This window comes from Nicotiana tabacum, chromosome 13 (genome assembly GCF_000715075.1).
Source record: "Nicotiana tabacum cultivar K326 chromosome 13, ASM71507v2, whole genome shotgun sequence".
Classification (NCBI taxonomy): Eukaryota; Viridiplantae; Streptophyta; class Magnoliopsida; order Solanales; family Solanaceae; genus Nicotiana; species Nicotiana tabacum.
In genome coordinates, this window is record NC_134092.1 from 39,466,076 (window position 1) to 39,490,279 (window position 24,204).

General features: G+C 37.0%; 1 protein-coding gene across 1 annotated transcript; it reads left to right on the top strand.

Annotated features, from left to right (window-relative positions):
- Window positions 1-15,718: 15,718 nt before the first annotated feature.
- LOC107765562 (transcription factor JUNGBRUNNEN 1) lies at window positions 15,719-19,924 on the top strand. The gene is made up of 3 exons (XM_016584225.2): window positions 15,719-16,104; window positions 18,548-18,855; window positions 19,284-19,924. The coding sequence occupies exons 1-3, from the start codon at window positions 15,843-15,845 to the stop codon at window positions 19,665-19,667; spliced, it is 954 nt and encodes a 317-aa protein (XP_016439711.1). The 5' UTR covers window positions 15,719-15,842; the 3' UTR covers window positions 19,668-19,924.
- Window positions 19,925-24,204: the final 4,280 nt, after the last annotated feature.

The following is a 24,204-nucleotide window of genomic DNA, read 5'->3' on the forward strand; positions in this document are numbered from 1 at the left end:
TATCTCGAGTTGCAGATCGAGTGCCACCATGAATGTTATTTTCAGGTTCAGAATGTAGGTTCGCCTCAATGGCCACATGCGAATTGATGTCTATCGGCACTTCGATTCGAGCTCCAACGGCGTTGACAAATGGTCTTTCGGTACTGGGTGTCAAGTTGTTGTTCTCATCTTGAAGACCAGCTTCGTTATCAATAGGTAAGGCCATTTGATTGATAATTGGTCGTTGCTAATCCGAAATCCAAGATACAAAGCGCAAAGCAAAGTATTTTTGCAGATTCGTATCAAATAACCACTGTTATCCTTAGCCCCACGGTGGGCGCCAAACTGTTTCCCCGAAAAACGGATAGAGTTGAATTTGTACGTAGTTCTAAGGATATGTGATATAGCTTAATACAAATCGTAAGGATAGATAGAAATATCAAATATGGATTGCAAAGAATGCAAAATAAACAAGGTTGAAAAGAAGATAATTTTTAGGACTAAGCAAGATGAATCAATTTATGAAGCTTAAAGAATAACTCTTGAATATAGGAGAATATGGTGCTTGAATTACAATGTAAGCAAAAAACTGCCTTTTACAGAAAATATAGTCATCCTCTTTATAGTGGAGGATTTTACTTTTAGATATAATTAAAAATACATAGTGGGAGACCCATGATAAGTCAGCTTTTCCATAATTTCTGCCAGGATTCTCTCCTCTAGTGGGATTGCAACGGCTCTTGTCTATGAGCTCTATATCGACTCGAGTTTTCGGTCTTGACTCGAGCTCTCGATCTTGACTCGAGCTCGATTCTGACTCGGATTCGTGTATTGATTCAGGGTCAGTGTTGGTCGGTTTCTGAATCATAAGCTCGATAACTTTACTTTGCATCATAGTTTGACTTGGATTCAAGCTTGATAATAGCATCGAGCTCGACATTGATTGCTCCTTCGGGCTCGAAGTTTGGTGACCCGATTTCGGACCTCAACCTGATACTATGAAGACGCTTCTCCGATCCAATGTATTACCATTTAAACCAGTTCGTACGAAGTACTAACCGATTTTTACCGTATATATATATATATATATATATATATATATATATATATATATATATATATATATATACACACACACAATTCACGTATAATATTATTATTATTATTATTATTATTATTATTATTATTATAATAATAATAATAATAATAATAATAATAATAATAATAATAATAATAATAATTATTATTATTATTATTATTATTATTATTATTATTATTATTATTATTATTATTATTATTATTATTATTATTATTATATTATATTAATCTTTCATAACCTATTATACATGGTTGTTATTTTAAGTTTGACTTTACTCTAAAATTTTACGCTATTCTTAGCTTGTAATTCTTTATGACTTGGGAGTCGGGAGAGACGGAGATTTCAAGAATTAATTGCAAAATGAGGTAAATAAATTATAGAGGAATTGATAGGGTAAAAGTCAAAATTTTACAAGTCAAAATAATTAGTTGAGAAAGTTTACATCTTGCATGTAATTTTTTCTTTTCATGAGAATAGTTCCAAAGTTTTGAAAACTATAACTAGCAAACACTTGAAGTCATTTTCCATAATAACAATACAACAGTTAATTTTCTCGAGACCTATATGCAAATAATACGTATGGCAGCTATCTTCTAGAGCACACGACTCTTCGCCGATATTGCTATCTGGAAATTTCTACTTTAGTTGCTCTCTCTCTCTCTCTTTCAAGGTAGATAGAGGACCTTTTCAAAAAAAAAAAAAGAAGATAGCGGACGATTTTAATGAATTTGACTGAACTTATTACTTTTGGTGCAAAAATAGATGAATATGTATGAACAATCACTAATTTTCAATAAACTTAAATATTAAACTCAGAAATTAAAAATCGTGATGATTTCACAGATAAAAACATTAATACTGAATTCATAAGTCTAAGTTCTAAATTCGATTTTATCCTCGTATATATCAATGGTACAAGCATGGAGAACCCACTCCCCCAAATGTGTACGTACGTCTTGCCAAAAATCAAATATTCAAATTTCACACCTTTGAATATTGGCATAATCATTTGAGGGATGACAACAGAAAGGTCCAAATCTGTCTTGGGGGGACCTTTAAGTAGTGTTTTGGTCATTCCATAAAGGTCAACAAAAGCTGAAACATTTTTTCCAAGTCAAGCACATTATCACACTTCTATGTATGAACTGGGTCAGGAAATTAAATATGCTTTGACAAACATAATTCAACTTTCACCTATTTGGATTGGTTCTAGATAATGGAAGAACCATTGCTTCACTTTTGACACGAATATCCATTTAGTCCTAAGTGTAGTTAAAGGATGCCCCTCATGCAAATAGAAAGGACAATTGTTTATTCTTTTCCAGTTTGTGGAGTAATATATTTTCAGATAGCTTCTTGAAAATATGAAAATCATCGAACTATAAAATTAGAAATATTTATGTAACTCTTTAGAAGTATAGTTTTTAAAAAAAGGAGTGTTCAACACAAATTAAAGGCTAATCTAGGAAAAACTCAGCGAGATTGAAAAAGTCAAAGAGGAAACTTTCTTAAAGAAGTGGTGCCGATATACAATCCGACATATTGACATTCCTCACAATTTTTTTGACTATATTAGTTTCACGAATTAGCCAAGAGAAAGGAAAAGCAAATAGATGAATGAGTAAAGCATAATTTCTATAGGCTAATATAGTAAAAGATTTTACATATAACGTCATTTAAAAATAAATACAAGCAATCGTCCTTTAAAATTGAAATTAGTAACCTACAGCATGTTTATATATACGTATATGTTAACTTCAAATGAATAAGTATATCAATAACATGGGCGGAGCTAGAGTGTCGAGAGCGGGTTCGGCCGAACCCAATAGTTTTGGTTCGAACCCTGTATTTGTCTTAAAAGATACATTTGAATATGTATAAATTATTAATTTAGGACCTAAAAACTTAAAGCGATTAAAATTCTGAACCCTTAAGTTTGAAATTCTAGCTCCGCCTCGGATCACCAACAAGGGTTGTGGTATGGTAGTAAATACCTCTTCATTCTTAATTAGAGGTTTTGGATTCGAGCCATGAGTATAGTAACGACCCGACCGGTCGTTTTGAATAATTTACACTTCGATCGGTAGTTTGAGGGGATGATTAGCTGCGTATGATGTATTATGACTTGTGTGAATCGTCGGTTTTGGTTTTCACGTTATTCAGAATCGATTTGGAAGAATGAATTTCATGATTGAAGCTTTAAGTTGGAAGACTTGACCAAATTTGACTTTTTAGTATTTGACCTCGGATTGGAGTTTTGATGGTTCCGTTAGGTCCGGATGGTAATTTTGGACTCAAGCGTATGCTCGGATTTGCATTTGGATATTTCTAGAAGGTTTCGACGCTAATTGGCGAAAGTTAGAAATTTGAAGGTTGGAAAGTTCATAAGTTTGACTTAGAGTTGACTTTGAGGATATCAAATTCGGACTGTATTTTTTTATAATTGAAATAGCTTCGTTATGTCATTTGGGACTTGTGTGCAAAATTTGAGTTTATCCTGAGTTGATTTGATTTGTTCCGGCATGCGTTTTGGAAGTTGAAAGTTCAAAAGTTTATTAAGTTTGATTTGAGGTGCGACTCGTCGTTTCGATATTGTTATGCGTGATTTGAGGCCTCGAGTAGGTCTGTGTTATGTTATGGGACTTGTTGGCATGTTTGGACGGGGCCCCGAGAGGCTCGGGTAAGTTTCGGAGTGGAATCAGAGCATTTTTCCTTCATGTTTGTTTACTGGTGTGTTCTAGTTTCTGGTGCCTCTATTGGTCTTCGCGACCGTGAAGTATGTGATGCGATCGCATAAGGGAAAAATTGGAGCTTAGTATTTTCTCTTCGTGTTCGCGAATGATAGACCGCGCTCCCATAGGTTGCATGAGATTGAGCATCGTGTTCGCACAGATGTGCACGCGTTCGCAGTGTAGAGCTGAGCTAGGCAGATCTGCATGGCTTCTTCATCGCGTTCGTGAGCTTGGGCCTGCGTTCGCGTAGTGACTTTTTGAAGTTGAGCAGTTTTTGCTTCGTCATCGCAAAGCTTGTTCCGCGATCACGTAGGGCATTTTCAGGGGCAGTGCATTTTCTTCTTCGCGATCGCGAGGGAATTTCAGCGATCGTGATTCATTAATTCGCCCGGTGATTATAAAGTACTCTATTTCGGAGGTTTCAGCCATTTTTATATATTTGGAGCTATGAAGCTCGGATTGAAGCGATATTTGAAGCGATTTTTACCACATGGATTGGGGTAAGTGTTCTTTACTTGGTTTTGGTTATATTTCGTGAATCTGTATTTATTTTTGGTAATTAGAATGTGAATTTTAAAGAGAAAAATTAGGGATTTTGCCTAAAGTTCATAGAGTGAATTTTTGAGTTTTGAATATCGATTCGGAATCGGATTTGAGTGAAACTAGTATAGTTGGACTCGTAATCAAATGGGTTGCCAGATTTTATGAGTTTTGTCGGGTTCTAAGATGCGGGCCAGGGTTGTACTTTTTGGTTGACTTTAGGCTTTTCATTAAAGATTCAACCTTTATCATTTAGAATTATTTCCTTAGGCATTATTTGATATATTTGAGTTGCTATTGGTTAGTTTCGAGCCGTTCAGAGGTTGGTACGCACGGGATGGTATTTTTGGAGTATTATTTGGCTTGCTCGGTATTGAATTTGGCTTGTTCGAGGTAAGTAACACTTCTAAACTTGATGCTGAGGGTATGAATCCCTGAATTTACGTGATATGTGTTTGGTGTTGATGTGACGCACATGCTAGGTGACGGGCGTGTGGGCGTGCACCGTGTAAATTGTGACTCGGTTATTTATGTGGTACTGTGTAGTTACCTAATCTTATTTGAATCTAGGAAATCTCTACGTGCTAGATTAATTTAATTGTGATCCATGTTAGAAACCATGTCTAAGCTATATGCTTATCATGTTGGGACCCACTAAGGTTATTTTTCTGTTGAGTTATTTGCGTACATTGCAATTACATAATCAGTCACACGCATTCATTTGCATATCATATCCCAGTCTCTGTTACCATTTATTGATTCATCACATCGTCATTTTGGGCTGATTTTCATGACATTGTGAGCTCGAGAGTCTGGAGAGATTGATGATTGAGTGAGGCCGATGACCAAATTGTGAGGATATTGATGGAATCGGGCTACACGTCGCATAAGGTATTATTGATTCATGATGGGATCGGGCCGCACGCCACAATATGTATTATTGATTCATGCCATGATTGACTTATTATAGCACTTGGGCTAGATCTGCCTCTTCGGAATCTGCACACCCATAGTGAGCGTAGTTACCTACTGAGTGCTAGTGCAAGTATCGAGTGCGAGTGCCAAGAGCGAGTGCCGAGTGATTGTGAGGACTGAGTGACCGTGACCGTGACGTCTGAGTGACTGTGGGGACTGAGTGATTGAGAGGACTGAGTGACTGGGAGGACTAGGCGGATTAATACTATGAGAGTATGCATATGGTTTTATCACTGAGTTGCATTGCATTCGACATGCACACTTGACATACAGGCATAAAGATGCATTTTTCTCATGTTGTACGGTATTGCGTCATTCATGATTTCACACAAACATTGACATATAGGCATAGAGACGTACTTTCCTCATGCCAGTTGATAATGAGCCTTCTTAACTGTTGTTGAAAGTTTTTGGGGAAAAAATCATAGTTTTCAAACTTATATTTTGGTGATTTCGATAAAAGATTTGGGTTTCCACTGATATACTTGAAAAGCGTGCCTATTTTCCGGAACTGAGAACGAGATGAGCATTTTATCTCTGAGTTACTTCTTTTATCATTTTTATTAAGTTGTTATGAACTGTTGTTGGCTATTGGTGTTGGACTCCGACCTTTGTTCCAGCCCGTCAATACTGTTAACCTAAGTTTAGGTTTGTTACTTATTGAGTACATTGGGTCAGTTGTACTCATACTACACTTCTGCACCTTGCGTGCAGATGTTGGATGCTGATGTTGCTGTGTACGGCGGGAGCTGGATTTGAAGAAGTACCTGCGTTCCGGTCATAACTGCCTTTTGATCTTGGTAGCTGTAGAATTTTAATCTGTTCATGTATATTTCAAATAGATGAATGTATTTTATTTCATACCTGCTTGTCAATTCTAATTCGTAATTAGAAGCTCATGACTTGTACTACCAGTCCTTGGGAAATATATAAAGGTTCAGTTATTTTATCATTTATTTGTCTCAATAAATCTCATTAAATTGGCTAGTTGTTAATTGGCTTACCTAGTGGGTTAGGTTAGGTGCCATCACAACTAGCTGGATTTTGGGTCGTGATAAGGTTGTATCAGAGCTCTAGGTTCATAGGTTCTACGAGTCATGAGCAAGTGTCTAGTAGAGTCTTGTGGATCGGTATGATGACGTCCATACTTATCTTCGAGAGGCTACAGGGCATTTAGGATAAACTTCCCATCTTTCTTTCCTTATCGTGAGACATTGGTTCAGCTTGAAGCGTACCTCGTTGGTTTCCTTTCACGTACTCGTATGTGCATGTGAGCGCTCGGTATCAGATGTACATCGACGTCTTGTGATTCCGTGGATGAGGTGTGAGATGTGATTTCGATGTGTTGATGATGGACTAGTCTGGAGGACTTGAGGCCAGGTTTTGACTGTAGCCCGAGCATAGGGATTTCGGTCGTGTGAGGACATATTTTTGGACTTATAAGTCTGGTAGTGTCCCTATTAGTGGAATTTGTAGCTCGATGAGTAGTTGGATGGCTATATTATGAGTAGGATGTGACTGCGGGATGTGTTTAGATGGTTTAAATGTGACGGGAAGAGTTTGTTTGAGATGTGAAAAGGACTAGTGGATGCTCGATTTCTGTGGATGTGTCATGTAGTATTGAGTTATGAATATTTTTGAGAGATTCTTTCATGTTATTTCACTTGTGGAACGGAGTTGATTTTCATGTCTTGTTGATGAGTCCAGACTCAGGAAGATTAAGTGATTGTATAGTAGTTGTGGCTATGAAAGGGTATAGAGAGCTGTCAGTTTGAGGCTAAGTAGGTGTGTTATCACATGCGGGATAATCTACGGACGTGTGATCCTTATAATGTTGTGTAGAGGCTTTCTTTTCTACCCATGGGTTATAGGTGTTGCGATTTGAGTTTGGATTGGTTGGAAAAGTTGACATGACCGTCACGAGGATGAATGCGAGCTTAGCAGATAATTTGAACTATTATATGGTTTGTGTTACATGGGTTTATGAAGGATTTAGTTGAACCTCACCGTAGAATTATGGCAGTAATAGAGTATGGGCATTATGAGTTATCGAGTGTTTTGATCTATGGCTTTGAGCCAAGTGAGGGAGTCTGCTATCGACGATTTGATTGCATGGTTATGTGCTGCATTGGTTTCAGTGTGAGGCATACTTGTGGATCGGTTATGGCTTGCAAATGTTGGTTTTGAGGATGACTTAAGCAAGAAAATTTCTGGATGCATGATGGATTACACTTTATGGGTATATGGGAATCATGGAATCATTGAGTTGTTATTCGTGAAGGATGTAGTGTGCATGGAGTATGATTCACTCGGTTGCTTAGAGGTATGGATTACTTCTTTGGGTGTTGTCGTGCTAATGGGGCACAAGTCATTCGGCCCGTTTGGGCAGTGCAATTGAGATTTGAGCAGAGTGGATGACTCTTGAGAATGTTCTAATAGGTTCAAGATTTATATATGGCAATTGAGAATTTTTCCGAATTTGTATATGGCTAGAATATGAGATTTGCATTAGATGGTGCAGAGACTCGCGGTATTTCTATATCATAATGGATTATACATTTCAGTATCAGGAAGGTGAAGGAAACAGATTTAGATTCATAGAAGGTCTTTTTAGAGTGTGTATCTCGGTTGTGGTACTTTTCGGGTACTTAAAAAAGAATATAGCAGTTTGTGGGACTTAGGGTGGTGTGGTTTCATGCTAGGATCTCGTATGGTGAGTTTTGTTTTTGAGGATCATGGTATTATAGCGAGGAGGAGTGTCAACTTGAAGGCAATTCGGAAGGAGCTCAGAAAAATGGTACGGCTTGATAGTAGATTGGATCAGCACGGTAATGGATAGGATCAGTGTTTCAAAAGGCATTTCTGGGACTCGCCCGGGGCTCGCCCCTGGGCGGGAAACTTGCAAAACGCCCTGGGGCTCATGTATGGGGCTTAGTTCTGTGAGGCTTTCGCCCCAAGCGCCCGACCGTGTGCCCTAAACACACCTAACGCCCAACGCTCGGGGCTCGCCTAACAGTTCTAACGCAAATCACGTGTAAAATTTCCTAATTAATATCGTTGACCTTCAAAATTCTTTAATAAATTAATGGTAAAAGTTCTATTCATCAATAGAAATATGAAGATTGAGCATAACTCTAATAATGAGACATAGTATTGCGAATTTATATCTTCACTTGTTATTGGTCGTGTCCTAGTTCATTTGTCCCTCCTTGTTATACACTTTTATTAATTTGATATCTTAAACTAATTTGTATTTATTCATGAAGAGTAATATTTTAATTATCATATTAATAAGATTTTATTAATTATTTACTTTTAGGAAGGTAAAATGTGGAGTTTGATTATTTTTTTAAAGAAATTGTAAGTTTTTAATTATTTGAAAGTTAAAGACGTTATACGATGATTTGTATGCATTAGTTATATTTAACAATCATGCTAGATATTTTTTTTTCTATGAGTTCCTTTAATTTTCTTTTAATTTTTAACTTTTAATTTATATTTTATATTTTTTGTGCTATTATGTTATTTTATTAATTAAAAATTTTAAAGATCCATGGGGATTACGCCCCCCCACCTCCAGGCTTACGCATCACCCCAATCAAGTAAAACGCCTCGCCTCACGCCCCCGCCTTTTAAAACATTGCTTGTAAGTAGCCTATAATAGATTGTTTGACTAGTTTTTTGTGGGGATGGAGCATATATATTTCACATATTTATAGTTTTATTCAATTGTTATGTAATTTTACATGTTTATAAATATTTACTGTCATTATATTATTTTATAAAATATTAAAAATTAAATACCTATGGGGCTTACGCCGCGTGTCTCGGGGCTTACGCCTCGTTGAGACAGATGTAAAACGCCTCGCCTTACGCCCACGTCTTTTAAAACACTGGATAGGATCGGTTCTTTTGGTTCTTATTATGAGGTGAGGCTTTACGGGTGTTTTGTGGCAATACTCTTGGGTTGGGAGACCTGCGTGACTTGGTTGAGTTAGAGAGATTCAATTATGATGGCTTGGTTATGTGCAAATGGGTTTCGAAGAGTTCTCGATGATTTCTACCACTATTTGAGATAGATATTTCCTACCGGCGTGAGGAGCATGCTGAGTATTATGATTTTCTACTGGATGTGATCATGTGAAAGACTCCTGGCTAATCGAGTATGTAGTTTGATAGTGACCCAGAGTTGATTATGAGATTATCGTACTTTTTCATATGATGGCATGATAGATGTGGTGTGTTGTGTGGGATTGAGATTTGCATGTGCAAGGTCACATGTCAGTTTTGAAGGAAAGGTCATGAATTCATAGGCAACATGGACGGGTTCATATGACTAGATGAGTGCTATTACTACTTGTTATTGCCTGAGGAGAGTGTACATTCAGAAGGCACACTATTCTTTGACTTACGAAGGCTTAGCAATACCTTGCCTGGTTGATCGACTACTGATATTTAGATTATTTCTATGTGGCACAGAAGAATTATAGAACTATTCCTTGTAGGATGATCGTGTATGAGAGATGTGTTAGACATTCGGGCGGTGGAGTTGGGATCAGAAATGGTGATTCATGTATTTTATGGATTTGGAGACTGGGAGTTCTTAGAAGCAGATTGTTTCGTGGTTGTGTACTGTGAAGATGTGGCCAAAGTTAGCCAGATGATAGTATGTGTTATGGCTAGGTCATTGTGGACTTTCAGAGGATTATTTATCTATTTGTGGATGACCAGGGTTGATTTGGGGGCCAATTGGTAGGCCCAAAGAAGATGTGTATTCTACACCGGGTCTGATTGGTTGACTCCATACTGCTATTGTTGAGGGATGTGCCATTCGGTTAGAGTTGAGCTTATTCGTGTTCCGATATGATCTATGTGTTACTCCTCTAGGATACGAGGGGTTGTGATTTGTTGGTTATATGCACTTATGGTGCGGTTCTGTTTGAGCCTTCTAGCGAAATTCAAGCGAGATGGTGTTTGGGGGTGTGGAATGGTTGACTGCGCCTTGGTTATGGTCTTTTTCGATTTTGGTATACTGTATTGTATGCTTCTTCATTGTTATGGCCACGCACTTTGTGTACTTGATGTAAAATTGCATGTGGTTGTTGATTTGGAGAATTGTGGCTGGAGGTATTTCATATGGACCAGTGTTTGGATGGGGTCACGCATTGCAACATAATTATGTTGAGATATGATCCTTTGTGTTAGACTAGTGTGTCTTAGTGCTACTATATATGATGGATTCATAGAATTATGGTTGTGGTTGTACTTGTCGAGACGATTCTCTCATTTGAGTCATTTTTATTTTGAGTCCATTTGTATTTTTGCTTGTTGGTGTACGGATTGCACAATTTGTGATTCTAGGTAGTATTGGTGTGGCGTGTCAGTGGAGTAGCTTGTATTTGATGAGATGAAGTCTTTGGGCCTAAGGTGATTGCTATCGAATTTGATTACGGTGTGTTTGGAAGAGTAATATCGGGAGTCAACTTAGAATTTGGACTATGGTTCTGGTTAGGTAGGAGAGCTCCATGACTTGTTGATCTGATGAGTGGTTATATATATCTATGTGTTTCTTTCATCATCGATAGTGTACAAAGGTTTTGGAATGAGGTTTTGTTTGAGATTAGGTTTATTACCCGTACCGGGTGTGTTTTGAGAAGCTTTTGCAGTCGAAAGTTATTGCTATGAGTATTTGAGTTATGTGGTATATCATGTGATTGTGTCTTGAGCTATGGTTATGGCTTGATGTAGCTTTTTCAGACTTATACAATGTATAGATGCGAGATTCGGGTCTTATAAAAAATTCTGGATGTTTGAAATTGGATTATGTGGTTTACAAGCTAAGATTGAAGTAATGATCTTTAGTTATGCTGTGTTGTTGGGCCAATATGGAATAGGGTGACATGGGATCACCCCGGGGTATGTGCATGGTAAGGTTAAACGGCGATTTTATGGCTCTGGAATGACTCTAGGCACGTTCGATGACGAACATATGTTTAAGTGAGGGAGAATGTAATGATCTGACCGGTCGTTTTAAGAAATTTGCTCTTCGCTCGGTAGTTTGAGGGCATAAGTAGCTCCGTATGATGTATTATGACTTGTGTGAATCGTTGATTTTCAGGTTATTCGAAATCGATTTGGAAGAATGAATTTCATGATTGAAACTTTAAGTTGGAAGAGTTGACCAAGTTTGACTTTTTAGTATTTGACCTTGGATTGGAGTTTTGATGATTCCATTAGGTCCGGATGGTGATTTTGGACTCGAGTGTATACCCGGATTTGCATTTGGATATTTCTAGAAGGTTTCAGCGCTAATTGGCGAAAGTTAGAAATTTGAAGGTTGGAAAGTTCATAAGTTTGACCCAGAGTTGACTTTGAGGATATCAGATTCAGACTGTGTTTTTTGGTAATTGGAATAGCTTTGTTGTGTCATTTGGGACTTGTGTGCAAAATTTGAGTTCATCCCGAGTTGATTTGATTAGTTCCGGCATGCGTTTTGGAAGTTAATAGTTGAAAAGTTCATTAAGTTTGATTTGAGGTGCGATTCGTCGTTTCGATGTTGTTATGCGTGATTTGAGGCCTCGAGTAGGTCTATGTTATGTTATGGGACTCTTTGGCATGTTTGTGACTCGGTTATTTATGTGGTACTGTGTAATTACCTAATCTTATTTGAAACTATGAAATCTATACGTGCTAGTGTAATTGAGCTGTGATCCATGTTAGAAACCATGTCTAGGCTATATGCTTATCCTGTTGGGATCCACTGAGGTCATTTTTGCTGTTGAGTTATTTGCGTACCTTGCAATTACATACTCAGTCATAAGCATTCATTTGCATATCATATCTCAATCTATGTTACCATTTATTAATACATCACATCATCATTTTGGATTGATTTTCATGACATTGTGAGCCCGAGAGACTAGATAGATTGATGATTGTGATGGGATCGGGATGCACGCCGCAGCATGTATTATTGATTCATGATGGGATGGGGCTGCACGCCGCAATAAGTATTATTGATTCATGCTATGATTGGCTTATTATAACACTTGGGATGGATCTGCCCCTCCGAAGTCTGCACACCTACAGTGAGCGCATGTACCTACTGAGTGCGAGTACCGAGTGATTGGTAGGACTGAGTGACCGTGAGAATAGAGTGATTGTGAGGACTGAGTGATTGAGAGGACTGAGTGAATTGATACTCTAAGAGTATGCATATGGTTTTATCACTGAGTTGCATTGCATTCGACATACACACTTGACATACAGACATAGAGATGCATTTTCCTCATATTGTACGGTATTGCGTCATTCATGACTTCACACACGTTGACATGTAGGCATAGAGACGTACTTTCCTCATGCCATTTGATAATGAGACATCTTACCTACCTAATGAAGGCCTTTGGGAAAGAAATCACAATTTTCAAACTTACTCATATTTTGGTAATTTCTATAAAAGATTTGGGTTTCCACTAATATACTTGAAAAACATATCTATTTTCCGGAACTGTGAACGAGATGAGCATTTTATCTCTGGGTTACTTCTTTTATCACTTTTATTAAGTTGTTATGAACTGTTGTTGGCCATTGGTGTTAGACTCCGACCTTTGTTCCAGCTTGTCACTACTTTTAACCTAAGGTTAGGTTTGTTACTTATTGAGTACATGAGGTCGGTTATACTCGTACTACACTTCTGCACCTTGCGTGCAGATGTTGGATGCTGATGTTGCTGTGTACGGCGGGAGCTGGATTTGAAGAAATACCTGCGTTCGGGTCATAACTACCTCTTGATCTTGGTAGCTGTAGAATTTTAATCTGTTCATGTATATTTTAAATAGATGAATGTATTTTATTTCATACCCGCTTGTAAATTCTAAATTTTAATTAGAAGCTCATGACTTGTACTACCAGTCTTTGGAAAATGTATAAAGGTTCAGTTATTTTATCATTCATTTGTCTCAATAAATCTCATTAAATTGGATAATTGTTAATTGGCTTACCTAGCGGGTTGGGTTATGTGCCATCACGACTAGTTAGATTTTGAGTCATGACAAGTATGGAATCACCTTTGTTACGAAATACTTAACCTGCAACGTAAGACTTTTCAACGCTAATTCAAACTTCGTCTAGTATTAATGTGAGTACCGGACACTAAATAGGAAACCCAAAAAAAGAAAGAATAAGTACATCACTTCACATACTAAAATAGGAGAAAAAATAAAATCTGTGCTTGACTTGGAGATTCCAAGCTAGACAATCATCAGGTCCACAATGGGGGCCAAGACATTACTTCTTCTTGGTGAATTGGTAAGTCTTATATAAATGCATATTTGGTCAATCGTCACTATCTTCCAGACTTAGTCCTCATTTGATTGGCCTTTTCTTCATTGTTTTTTCATTAAATAATACGTGGCCACTTTTTAATTTCTTTGAAAGATTCTTCTTTGAATTACATGTTTTCTTCTAACTTTGCATTTTCCAAGTCAATGTCATGCCCACACTGGTGGACTCCCAAAGTTGTTTGTGATAACTAATAACCATAGAGCCCAAATTTTCAAAAGCTCTGGTTCTCACAGTTCTTCCCCTTTGTTGAAGCTGTGGTGTAATTAATGCATCACAATAACTTTTCATGACTTCAGCTTTTGTATTTGGAATCTTTACATAAGTTAAGAAATCCTCTAATTTGAACAAAGGCGGTCGAATTTACTGTTTCTTTTTCCTAATAAGTAAATTATATACGGTTATATATATAGAGAGATAAATTATATAGTTGAATTTATATATATATATATATATATATATAATTATATATACATCTGTCGGTTATTAATAATTTGAGTGGACACCTATTTAGGTTAATTCTTCTTTGTTTTTACTTTTTAATATTCCTAGTTTTACAGTAATAAGTACTACTGTCCTCTTTCTACTTTAGGTAAGCGTTTTCTATTTTAGATTATTTACACTAACATATCATCTATAACTATAAGTAATATGCATAATAAGTGGAAGTAGTTACCCGCACGGGCGGATCTACTTTATGAGGTAGGGGTATCACGGCACTCGCTCGCTTCGCTAAAATTCTTACTATGTACATAATATTTATGTGGAGAAACGTATATATGGATAGAGTGGCACCCAGAAGTCACAAAGTGGAAGCGGGTACCATTGGTTCAGCCTTCCCTTTGAAGGCTTTCTTTGGCCTCATGAATGCAAGTTTGATTCCCTGTTGGAGCATCTCCTTTGATTTTTCATTTTTTCTACTTATTAAGATTTTCTTTATTTTCGGTTGAGCCCTAGGGCCTCACCTCTTTTTCTTCTTTTTCGGCTCTTTCCCTCCTTTTCTTCCTTTTATTACTTGCTAAGTCTCTCTTCTTTATTTTTTTAAACTTTCAGTATCATTTTGTTTCTATCATTATACCTTACTTTATGAATAATTATTTTCTATAGGTAATTTGAATTGATTTTAATTAGCATATAATTTTATTTTTATTTTTAATGAAATGATATTAATTTATATATTGGAATATAATTTGAGCAATATCTTCTATTGGGTTTTGAAAAAAAATTAAATGGCTTGATTGATAGTAGTTTTGAGTCGAATATCATAGGTTGAATGTTGAAGGTTTTTCTTTGAAAACAATTGTCATATAACTCAACAATTAAGATGAAAAAATAAACAAAGAACAATACAAGTAAATTAATCTAGTCAAACAAACAATATATATTGTAGTTAAGCTACTCTTTAAGCAAATATTTATATTGGAGGCGCTCTTTCATGAAATGTTATTTTTCTTTTGCATTTTTATTTAGAAGTGTTTAAATTAAGCGTTAAAAATTTGAACTAAAATAACTTATTTGCTTTGTGAATGAAAGGCCTGTTCAAATTAACCAAAAACTAAACGAACCGACCCATTATTCCTAATCTGTCTTTGTAGCTACTGACATGTATACTGTATGCATAATATGATGGCACCCGCAACCTTCGAATCCTGGATCCGCTTCTGGTTACCCGAAAGATAATGTAAATAAGCTTCTACAAGAGGTTAAATTATATCGTTAACATACATATTCTTTATCCAACTTACTTTTTACACATTACTCTGATATTTTCTTTTACTGTCTTTACTAGTAACACAAGTAAATCGACATCTTAACTTAATGTTCAGTCAAATACAATATATAATGGAACAGCGAGACTACATAATTGGAATTCCTACACTTTACATAAAATAAAGTTACAATGGAAACTACTTATAAATATTGACACTGCAAGTTAAACGTGAGCCAATCATACACTTAATCTCATTAGGAATTCCAGTACCTGTCAAATACACCACAAAAGTCACCTATTAGTCATTCTTGACTTATCTGCTAAGTTTATTTATATAAATGCTAAGAGTCACGAGGTTGACCAAGCAAGCAACAATACCATCCTTGTATCATTTTTCTTCTACTTTGTTTAAATTCATTTCGTTTTATTTGGGTAACAATAGCCATTCATATACATATATTCCATGCACGTAATTGAGAGCAAGATGAATAGAGTGAAAAAAGGGCAAGAGAAAAGCGAAGTTATGGAATTAAAAGATGTAGCAGTTGCAAATATTATCAAAGATGGTGATGAAGAAGAAGTAACACTTCCGGGCTTTCGATTTCATCCAACTGATGAAGAGCTCGTTGGGTTTTATCTAAGACGCAAAGTTGAAAACAAAAGAATAAACATTGAACTCATCAAACAGATTGACATCTACAAATATGATCCCTGGGATCTTCCAAGTAAGTGTATAAGCATTATGTTGATGATCTAAAAGAGATGTCCCCAAAGAAACGAAGTGTGCGCGCGCGTATATATATATATATATATATATACAGACACAGACACACTACAATTTAACTCAAATTCCACTTCATGTTTCTGCTCTAGAATTCTCTTTCGAACTCAAGCTATGGAGTCCATCGAGCCACTAACGCCCTATAACTCAGTCACTAGTATGTTGAGTCTAATTTGTCTCTCTCTACTCCAAACTCACTCATATTAATATTTAAGAAAAAAAACAAAAAAGGGGGGAAAAACTAAAACCAAGTCCGTATGTAATTAAACCCTAGAACAGAGTTACACATACATGAGAATATTAAAGAATACACTCATAACTCATCGAGTTTTATGTTGGTTTAAATTGTCTTCATCGACTAAAAATTTTAGGTTGGATACTCAAATTCTTTCGCATTTTTTATTTTTAGACGTGATAGACCAAAAAAAAGGTGGCAACGCTTAATCTTTGATGATTCATTTGGAGGATTTTGATTTTAAAGAACTACACTTGTCGCTCATAGATGGTGTATGTTTCTAATGAGATTTAAATAGTCTTTAGCTACATCACCTATCGTCTTAAGGGTTTAAGTCGCGTCCTTTATTCTTTCACATCCTTTATTTGTACACATGATTGACCGAACGAAAGGCGACAACCTTATATTCATTTGGTGTTTCTTTATTGGAGTACAGACAAAGTTTCATGTTGAAAGTTAATAAGAAAAAAGAAGTTATAAGGTATAGAGATACTCTTAATATATATGTAGCCCTCTATAGAATACCATGTGTACTTGACCCAAAACAAATTATACCATACCATTTTAAGAATTTTCCAGGAGGATTCTTAATCTAAACTTTGCAACATAAGAACACGAGTAAATCGGAAGAATAAAGTTGTTTTATAAGATTGATTTCATGATCAGTTTCCATAGAAAAGTTATACATCGAGGACCAATGTAATAAGTAAAAACTTTATGAAAGAACTCGTTCTTGCTGTATGAGTAATACTTGTCTAAGAGGTCAAGGAAGAATTAGTAGTTTGTTACGTACGATTAGTTACTTAGTATTAGATCTTTTTGTAATACCATCGTTATGCACTTTTCAAATTAATTAACACAATAGCACCGCAGGCAATATGAATTATAACCAAGAATTCGGTAACTCTTCATCTTTAGGATTCATTTGGAGGCTTGGAGTCCTCATTGAGGATTTTTTTACTTTGATTTCATGATCATAGAAAATTGTCAAACTTGATGACCTTTCTAAATAGTGCTAAAGCAACTTCACAAAAATCAAATCAAGGACTTTTTCTATTGCTGTATCTGCGAGTAATAAGTGCCTAAGCTTAGAGCACTTTTCTGAAAGTAGCTGAAAAATATTTTGAAGTACTGAAATTGATTGATGATATAAATAAAAGTGTTTGGATAAAAGTGCTGATACTATCTAAAAACGTAGAACAAGTTGCATGCTTCACATGTTAAATATTTACACAGGAAAATTAAATAATTAAAATCAAGGTAACCACTCCAACTGATAAGTTGAGTGATCAAGGATCTGTATTTTAACAGGATAAACGATCCGATTTAAGTAAAAAGTTTGGATGATTTCCCTATTCATGCAGATTTAAGTCTGTTGTGATAAATGTGTTAGCAGTGGGACGGTGATCAGTGAAAATTATATAATAAGAAAGTGATACTACTAATTGATAGATTTCGTTTTATTTTGTATCTTTTTTGCTTGACTTTGTCGTGCAACTATTTTAGACTGCGCGCTAGGCTCCAAACTTGAAATTTAGAATCCATAAAAGAATTAAGTTGTTAAACACGACATACAGCAAAGGGACTTCTTATTCTCTTTCTTGACCAAATCTTCTTTATATCTAGCTGATAGCTAATTTGAACACTACGTACCACTTAACAGTTAGGATGATATTCCTTTAGATTGAGTTTACTTTAGTTTTATATCTGTATATTAAGTTAGCCTATATTATAACAATAAAGTAGCCTGTTTTAATGTCTCATATGGTAATATAGAAAATATAATAATAACCTACTATATTCATTTAAGTTGCAATCAAGATTACAGTATATATATAACTTTAATTTCCTCCGTTTAATGTAAAATGCGAGGATTCATCTCTTATTCTTATAATTTAAGATTTGTGGAGTTCTTCATAAGCAACAATTAACGGCGATTTTTAGGGAGTATTTTGATATGCTTAAATGCTATGGACTATACTAAAATATAGCATCTCTCTATTGACAACGTTCTTACTTTGAAACATGCCTTTATCTTTTTCTTTTTGAAATCAACAAAATTCTTGAATGAAAATAAATTAGATTATATTTATATTATACTTTCACGTGTTTTTAACTTAATTCCCTTTTGTTTTGATGATATATTATGAAGGGGCGAGCACAATAGGGGATAAAGAATGGTATTTTTTCTGCATGAGGGGGAGAAAATACAAGAACAGTGTAAGACCAAATAGAGTAACAAGATCTGGATTCTGGAAAGCAACTGGGATTGACAAGCCTGTTTATTCTACTACCAAATCACAAAATCACGATTGCATCATTGGCCTCAAAAAATGTTTAGTATATTATCGGGGAAGTGCTGGGAAAGGCACAAAATCTGATTGGATGATGCATGAGTTTCGCCTCCCACCAACTTGGAAAACTACTTCTAATAACCAGCTCCAAAATACTCACGAAGCTGTAAGTTCTCTCTTATTTTAACTTTTTGGTGTAAGTCAAGTATTAGTTTTTGATTTGGTGAATTTAAACAATACGTGCATAAATAACATTTTAAACTCTAATAGTTAAGCTTTTAAATGAAGTCGTCACGTTATTGAAGATAATACCGGAGCAAACAAGAACATCTTAACATTTTAAATTTTGAGATGGAAGGCTCTCACAATTCAATACATTAAAGATATAGTGGTGCTTGTAACTTTACAAAATATTTGGAGGCGTAAGTACATACAAGTACCAATTCCAATATCTCTCTTTTATCAACCCCTGCCAATTGTTTCAGAAAATTGATCGAGATTTTAAGTTTTTTTTTGCTATTGCAAGTACAGATTTAACTCTTTGTTCTCTTCTATATCTTTCAAGTATTAATAGTTAATAAATCTTAATTGCAGGAAGTTTGGACACTATGTAGAATATTCAAGAGGACTTCCAATTACAAGAGATACACACCAGAAGGGAAACATCCCTTAGTTTCACTAAGCTTTGGGAATGCAAGTCCTAAAACATGTAGCCTTGAATCTGAAAACAGTGGTGTCCACTCCACAAGCTTTAAACAAGTGTCGTTTCCACAAGAAAACAATAATGGTGATGACAATTTAATGGATGAAAGAAACCATCATTTCTATCAACAACATCTTTTCACATCATCCAGCTCAAGTTTTTGGAACACAAATATTAGTGAGGAGGAGGACTTGTTTAGTGATGGGAAATGGGATGAGCTTAAATCTGTTGTTGACTTAGCAACTGACCCGTCAAGTTTATACAGATGTATGTAAATAGGCTAGACGGCATCAGATTAGATCTATCAGTGACCGTTTCACAGAACGATGAGTTAAGTAAGGGCCAGGAGGTTGATAAAAGAACATGACGAACCATTTGTTGCTGGATTGAAGCTTGAGAAGAGTTCAAATTTAGCAAGTCAAGATGTTCAAGCAAAGCTAAAATGTTTCGACAAGAAGTGGCTAAAACGAAGTAGCATCCTATATAATTTTATTGCATGGTATAGAATAAAAATATTTTGCAGAAAAAGAAATATGGTTTTAGCTATTTCTTTCACTAAATTAGTGTCACAACCCAAAATTTCAACCATGCGGTCGCGATGGTGCCTAACATCCGCTTGCTAGGCAAGCCAACATTAACACAACAACTAAAGCAGCTTAACAACTAAAGCAGCTTAACAACTAAAGATATATTAATAATAACTGTATACGGTCAAAACCGAGTTTGCCCTTCGTATGACTAATCGAGACTGGAACATGATAGACCACGGTTCGGCCTCGTGTAGAATCGAGCCATAATGCGAAGTTGGGTCTCCGAGCTCGTGATCCAGAGACCGATCAAGATCGTCTAAGATCGAGATCGAGCAAGTTATAGACCGATCAAGATCGAGATCGGCCAAAATTGAGGAGAGCTTTCGAGTCAAAAAGTAGAAAATCGGAATATCCGCAATTGGGCTAGGAATCTCGGCGTAAATCCCGGCGCATATCAAGGAGAGACCAATTAATTAATCTATCATGAGATTCCTTACTGTATCTAGAAATTATATTAAGAATAGGACTTCCCTACTATATAAAAGGGGGTCTGATTATTTGTAAGAGTGACACATTTATATTCATAGAATATAAAAGCAATATACTGCCTTTTCTTCTGGCTTTGATATTGAGTCACTTTGTTCTTATATTCATTACTCTCCATTCAGTTTGAGGGTGATCAAACTTGAGGGCCTAGGCTAATTAATTCATTCGATTTGCATTCATCTCTTTTACAGTTAATTTCTATATTCATTTATATATTTTCTCAATTTATACCAAGTTATACTACGTATCCTTAGAACCACTATAAATTCAATTGTTATTCGTTTTTCGGGTAAACAATTTGGCGCCCACCGTGGGACTAAGGATAATAGTGGTTATTTGATACAAATCTCTGTAAAACACACTATTTTACATTTGCTCTTGGAAGTATCTTTGATTTCAGGCTAAAAATGACGAACTCTCAATTAATACCCCTACATATCGATAACGAATCTGGCCATCAAGGGGAGAATAACAACGGGACTCCCGTGGATGAAAGGTCACCCGTTGACCCTGTTGAAACTTGAGCCATGGATCCGATTGAAGTTAATTCGCATGTGGCCATCGAAGCGAACCAACATTCCGGTCCCGAAAATAACATCCGTGGTAGAACTCGATCTGCAGTTCAAAATACCAAAAATATTGGAGAAGACGGGATCAATTACAGAGCCAAACCCAGGCTCCGATCAGGGTTGAGCCCGGTTTACCCCAAGAAGTCACCCACAGAACGGGGCCAGCTGTGGTAAGGTCAAATGAACAAGAATCAAGGACTAACCCCGAAATTATAAAGATGCTCGAGGAACTGACAAAGCAGATAGAATCAGAGGAAACGAGGATCGAAGCAAACGACAAAAAAATAGAAATTTATAACTCCAGGGTTGATCAGATCCCGGGGGCATCACCCCCCGAGCGCAGCTACCAAACCGATCCCCAAGAAGTTCTGCATGCCCGAGATTCCTAAGTAAAATGGAACGACCGACCCCAACGAGCATGCCATCTCTAACACGTGTGCCATTAAAGGGAATGATCTAGAGGATGATGAGATCGAATCCGTATTACTAAAGAAATTCGGGGAAACGCTATCAAAGGGAGCAATGATATGGTATCATAATTTACCACCCAACTCTATCGATTCTTTTGCCATGCTTGCAGATTCTTTTGTAAAAGCACACGCCGGAGCCATAAAGGTCGAGACTAGGAAGTCGAACCTTTTCAAGGTAAAGAAAAAAGAGAACGAGATGCTACGAGAGTTTTATCTCGCTTCCGAATAGAACAAATGGATCTACCACCGGTCACAAACGATTGGTCCATTCAAGCTTTCACCCAAGGACTAAATGAACGAAGATCAGTGGCTTCACAACAATTGAAGCAGATGTTGATTGAATACCCGGCTGTTACCTGGGCCGATATACATAGTCGATATCAATCAAAGATTAGAGTCGAAGATGACCAGCTGGGGGGTCCTTCCGGATCCGTTACCAAAAGGGACATCGATCGAGAATCGAGTGTTGAACATGTATCGATACCAGCCATATAATAGAGATGGTAGGGGCAACGGACCCGGACACAACTCCGTATGAGGTGAGAGGAGAAGTGATCTAGGCCAAGGCTCTCGAGGGCTGATGAGAAAGAGTGGTTTCGACAGGCATACCGGACCTAAGGAAGCACCGCGATTGTCGGAGTATAATTTCAATGTTGATGCATCCGCCATCGTATCGGCTATCGGACGCATGAAAGATACTAAATGGCCTCGACCTCTGCAAACTGATCCAGCCCAGAAAAATCACTATAAAGTATGCAAGTATCATGGCACCCATGGACACAACACGGAAGATTTCAGGCAGTTGAGAGAAGCAGTAGCCCAATTATTCAATGAAGGGAACCTTCGAGAGTTTTTATGTGATCGAGCCAAGAATCACTTAAAAATAGAGAGTTCAATAGACAAAACGAGCAAGAAGAACTACAACACATTATTCACATGATCATCAGAGGGATCGATGTTCCACAAGGGCCAGTGTTTAAACGCACTAAGGTGTCAATCGTAGGGAGAAGCGATCTCAGGCTCAGGATTACATACCGAAAGGAACCTTGTCCTTTAACGACGAAGACGCAGAAAGAATCATGCACCCCTATAACGATGAACTGGTAATATCTGTACTCATGAATAAGACTCAAGTTAAGCGTGTGTTAATTGATCCAGGTAGTTCGGCCAACATTATTCGATCGAAGGTTTGTAAAGCAACTCGGTCTACAGGACCGGGTTGTGCCCGCGACCCTAGTACTAAACGGATTCAACATGGCAAGTGAAACTACTAAGGGTGAGATAACTTTGGCAGTAAACATGGCTGGGACCATCCAAAAATGAAGTTCCACGTGATCGAGGGCGACATGAGGTATAACGCCCTGTTTGGGAGACCATGGATCAACAACATGAGAGCATTACCCTCGACCCTTCACCAGGTTCTAAAATTCCCAACACCAGAGGGAATCAAAAGAATCTACGGGGAGAAACCCGTCGCAAAGTAAATGTTTGTCGTCGACGAAGTGATTCCGATATCGCCACTCTCATCGACAAAGGGGTCAAATTCGAAGGGAAAAAAAAGAGACCAAATAGCAATCACAAACGCCGGCCTCGACCCAAATAGAGAAGCAGGATTTTGACGAAGATGATGATTATGGGGTCCCTCGATCCTTCATAGGCTCTAATGATTCCGACGCTACCAAATCAACGGTCGAAGAACTAGAGCAAATCATACTAATCAAACATCTGCCCGAACGAAAGGTATACCTGGGCACATGGTTAAATCCCGAGCTTAGGAAAAAACTTATTCAATTTCTTATAGCTAACATGGATTATTTTGCTTGGTCCCATCTTGACATGACAGGGATCCCACCAGAAATCACCACCCATAGACTAAGCTTGGATCCGAAGCTCCATCCGGTGAAGCAAAAAAGAAGACCCCAATCCGAGGTCAAACATGCTTTCGTCAAAGACGAGGTAACCAACCTTCTTAAAATAGGGTCCATCTGTGAGGTAAAATACCCTGAATGGTTAGCAAACGTAGTAGTAGTCCCTAAAAAAGGAAACAAACTAAGAATGTGTGTAGATTACAAGGATCTAAATAAAGCATGCCCCAATGATTCTTCTCCTTTTCCTAATATCGATCGCATAATCGATGTCACGGCCGACCACGAGATCCTCAGTTTTCTCGATGCCTATTCCAGGTACAATCAAATACAAATGAGCCCTGGATGATCAAGAAAAGACCTCGTTCATCACTAAGTATAGTACCTACTGCTACAATGTAATGCCATTTGGATTAACAAATGCTAGTGTCGCTTATCAACGCCTAGTAAATCGGATGTTCGAAGAATAAATAGGAAAATCTATGAAAGTTTACATTGATAACATGCTAATTAAGTCCCTGCGAGCAGAGGACCATTTAAAGAATTTGCAGAAAACTTTCAGTGTATTGAAGAAGTACAACATGAAGCTAAACCCGAAAAAATATGCATTCGGGGTTGGGTCAGGAAAATTTCTCGGGTTCATGGTATCTAACCGAGGAATCGAGATTAATCCTGACAAGATCAAAGCTATCGATGGCATCACGGTGATAGACATCGTAAAGGCCGTGCTGATATTAACCGGGCGCATGGCCTCCCTGGGGCGATTCATTTTGAGGTCCTCCGATATAGGCCACCGATATTTCTCGTTGCTAAAGAAGAAAAATAATTTTAC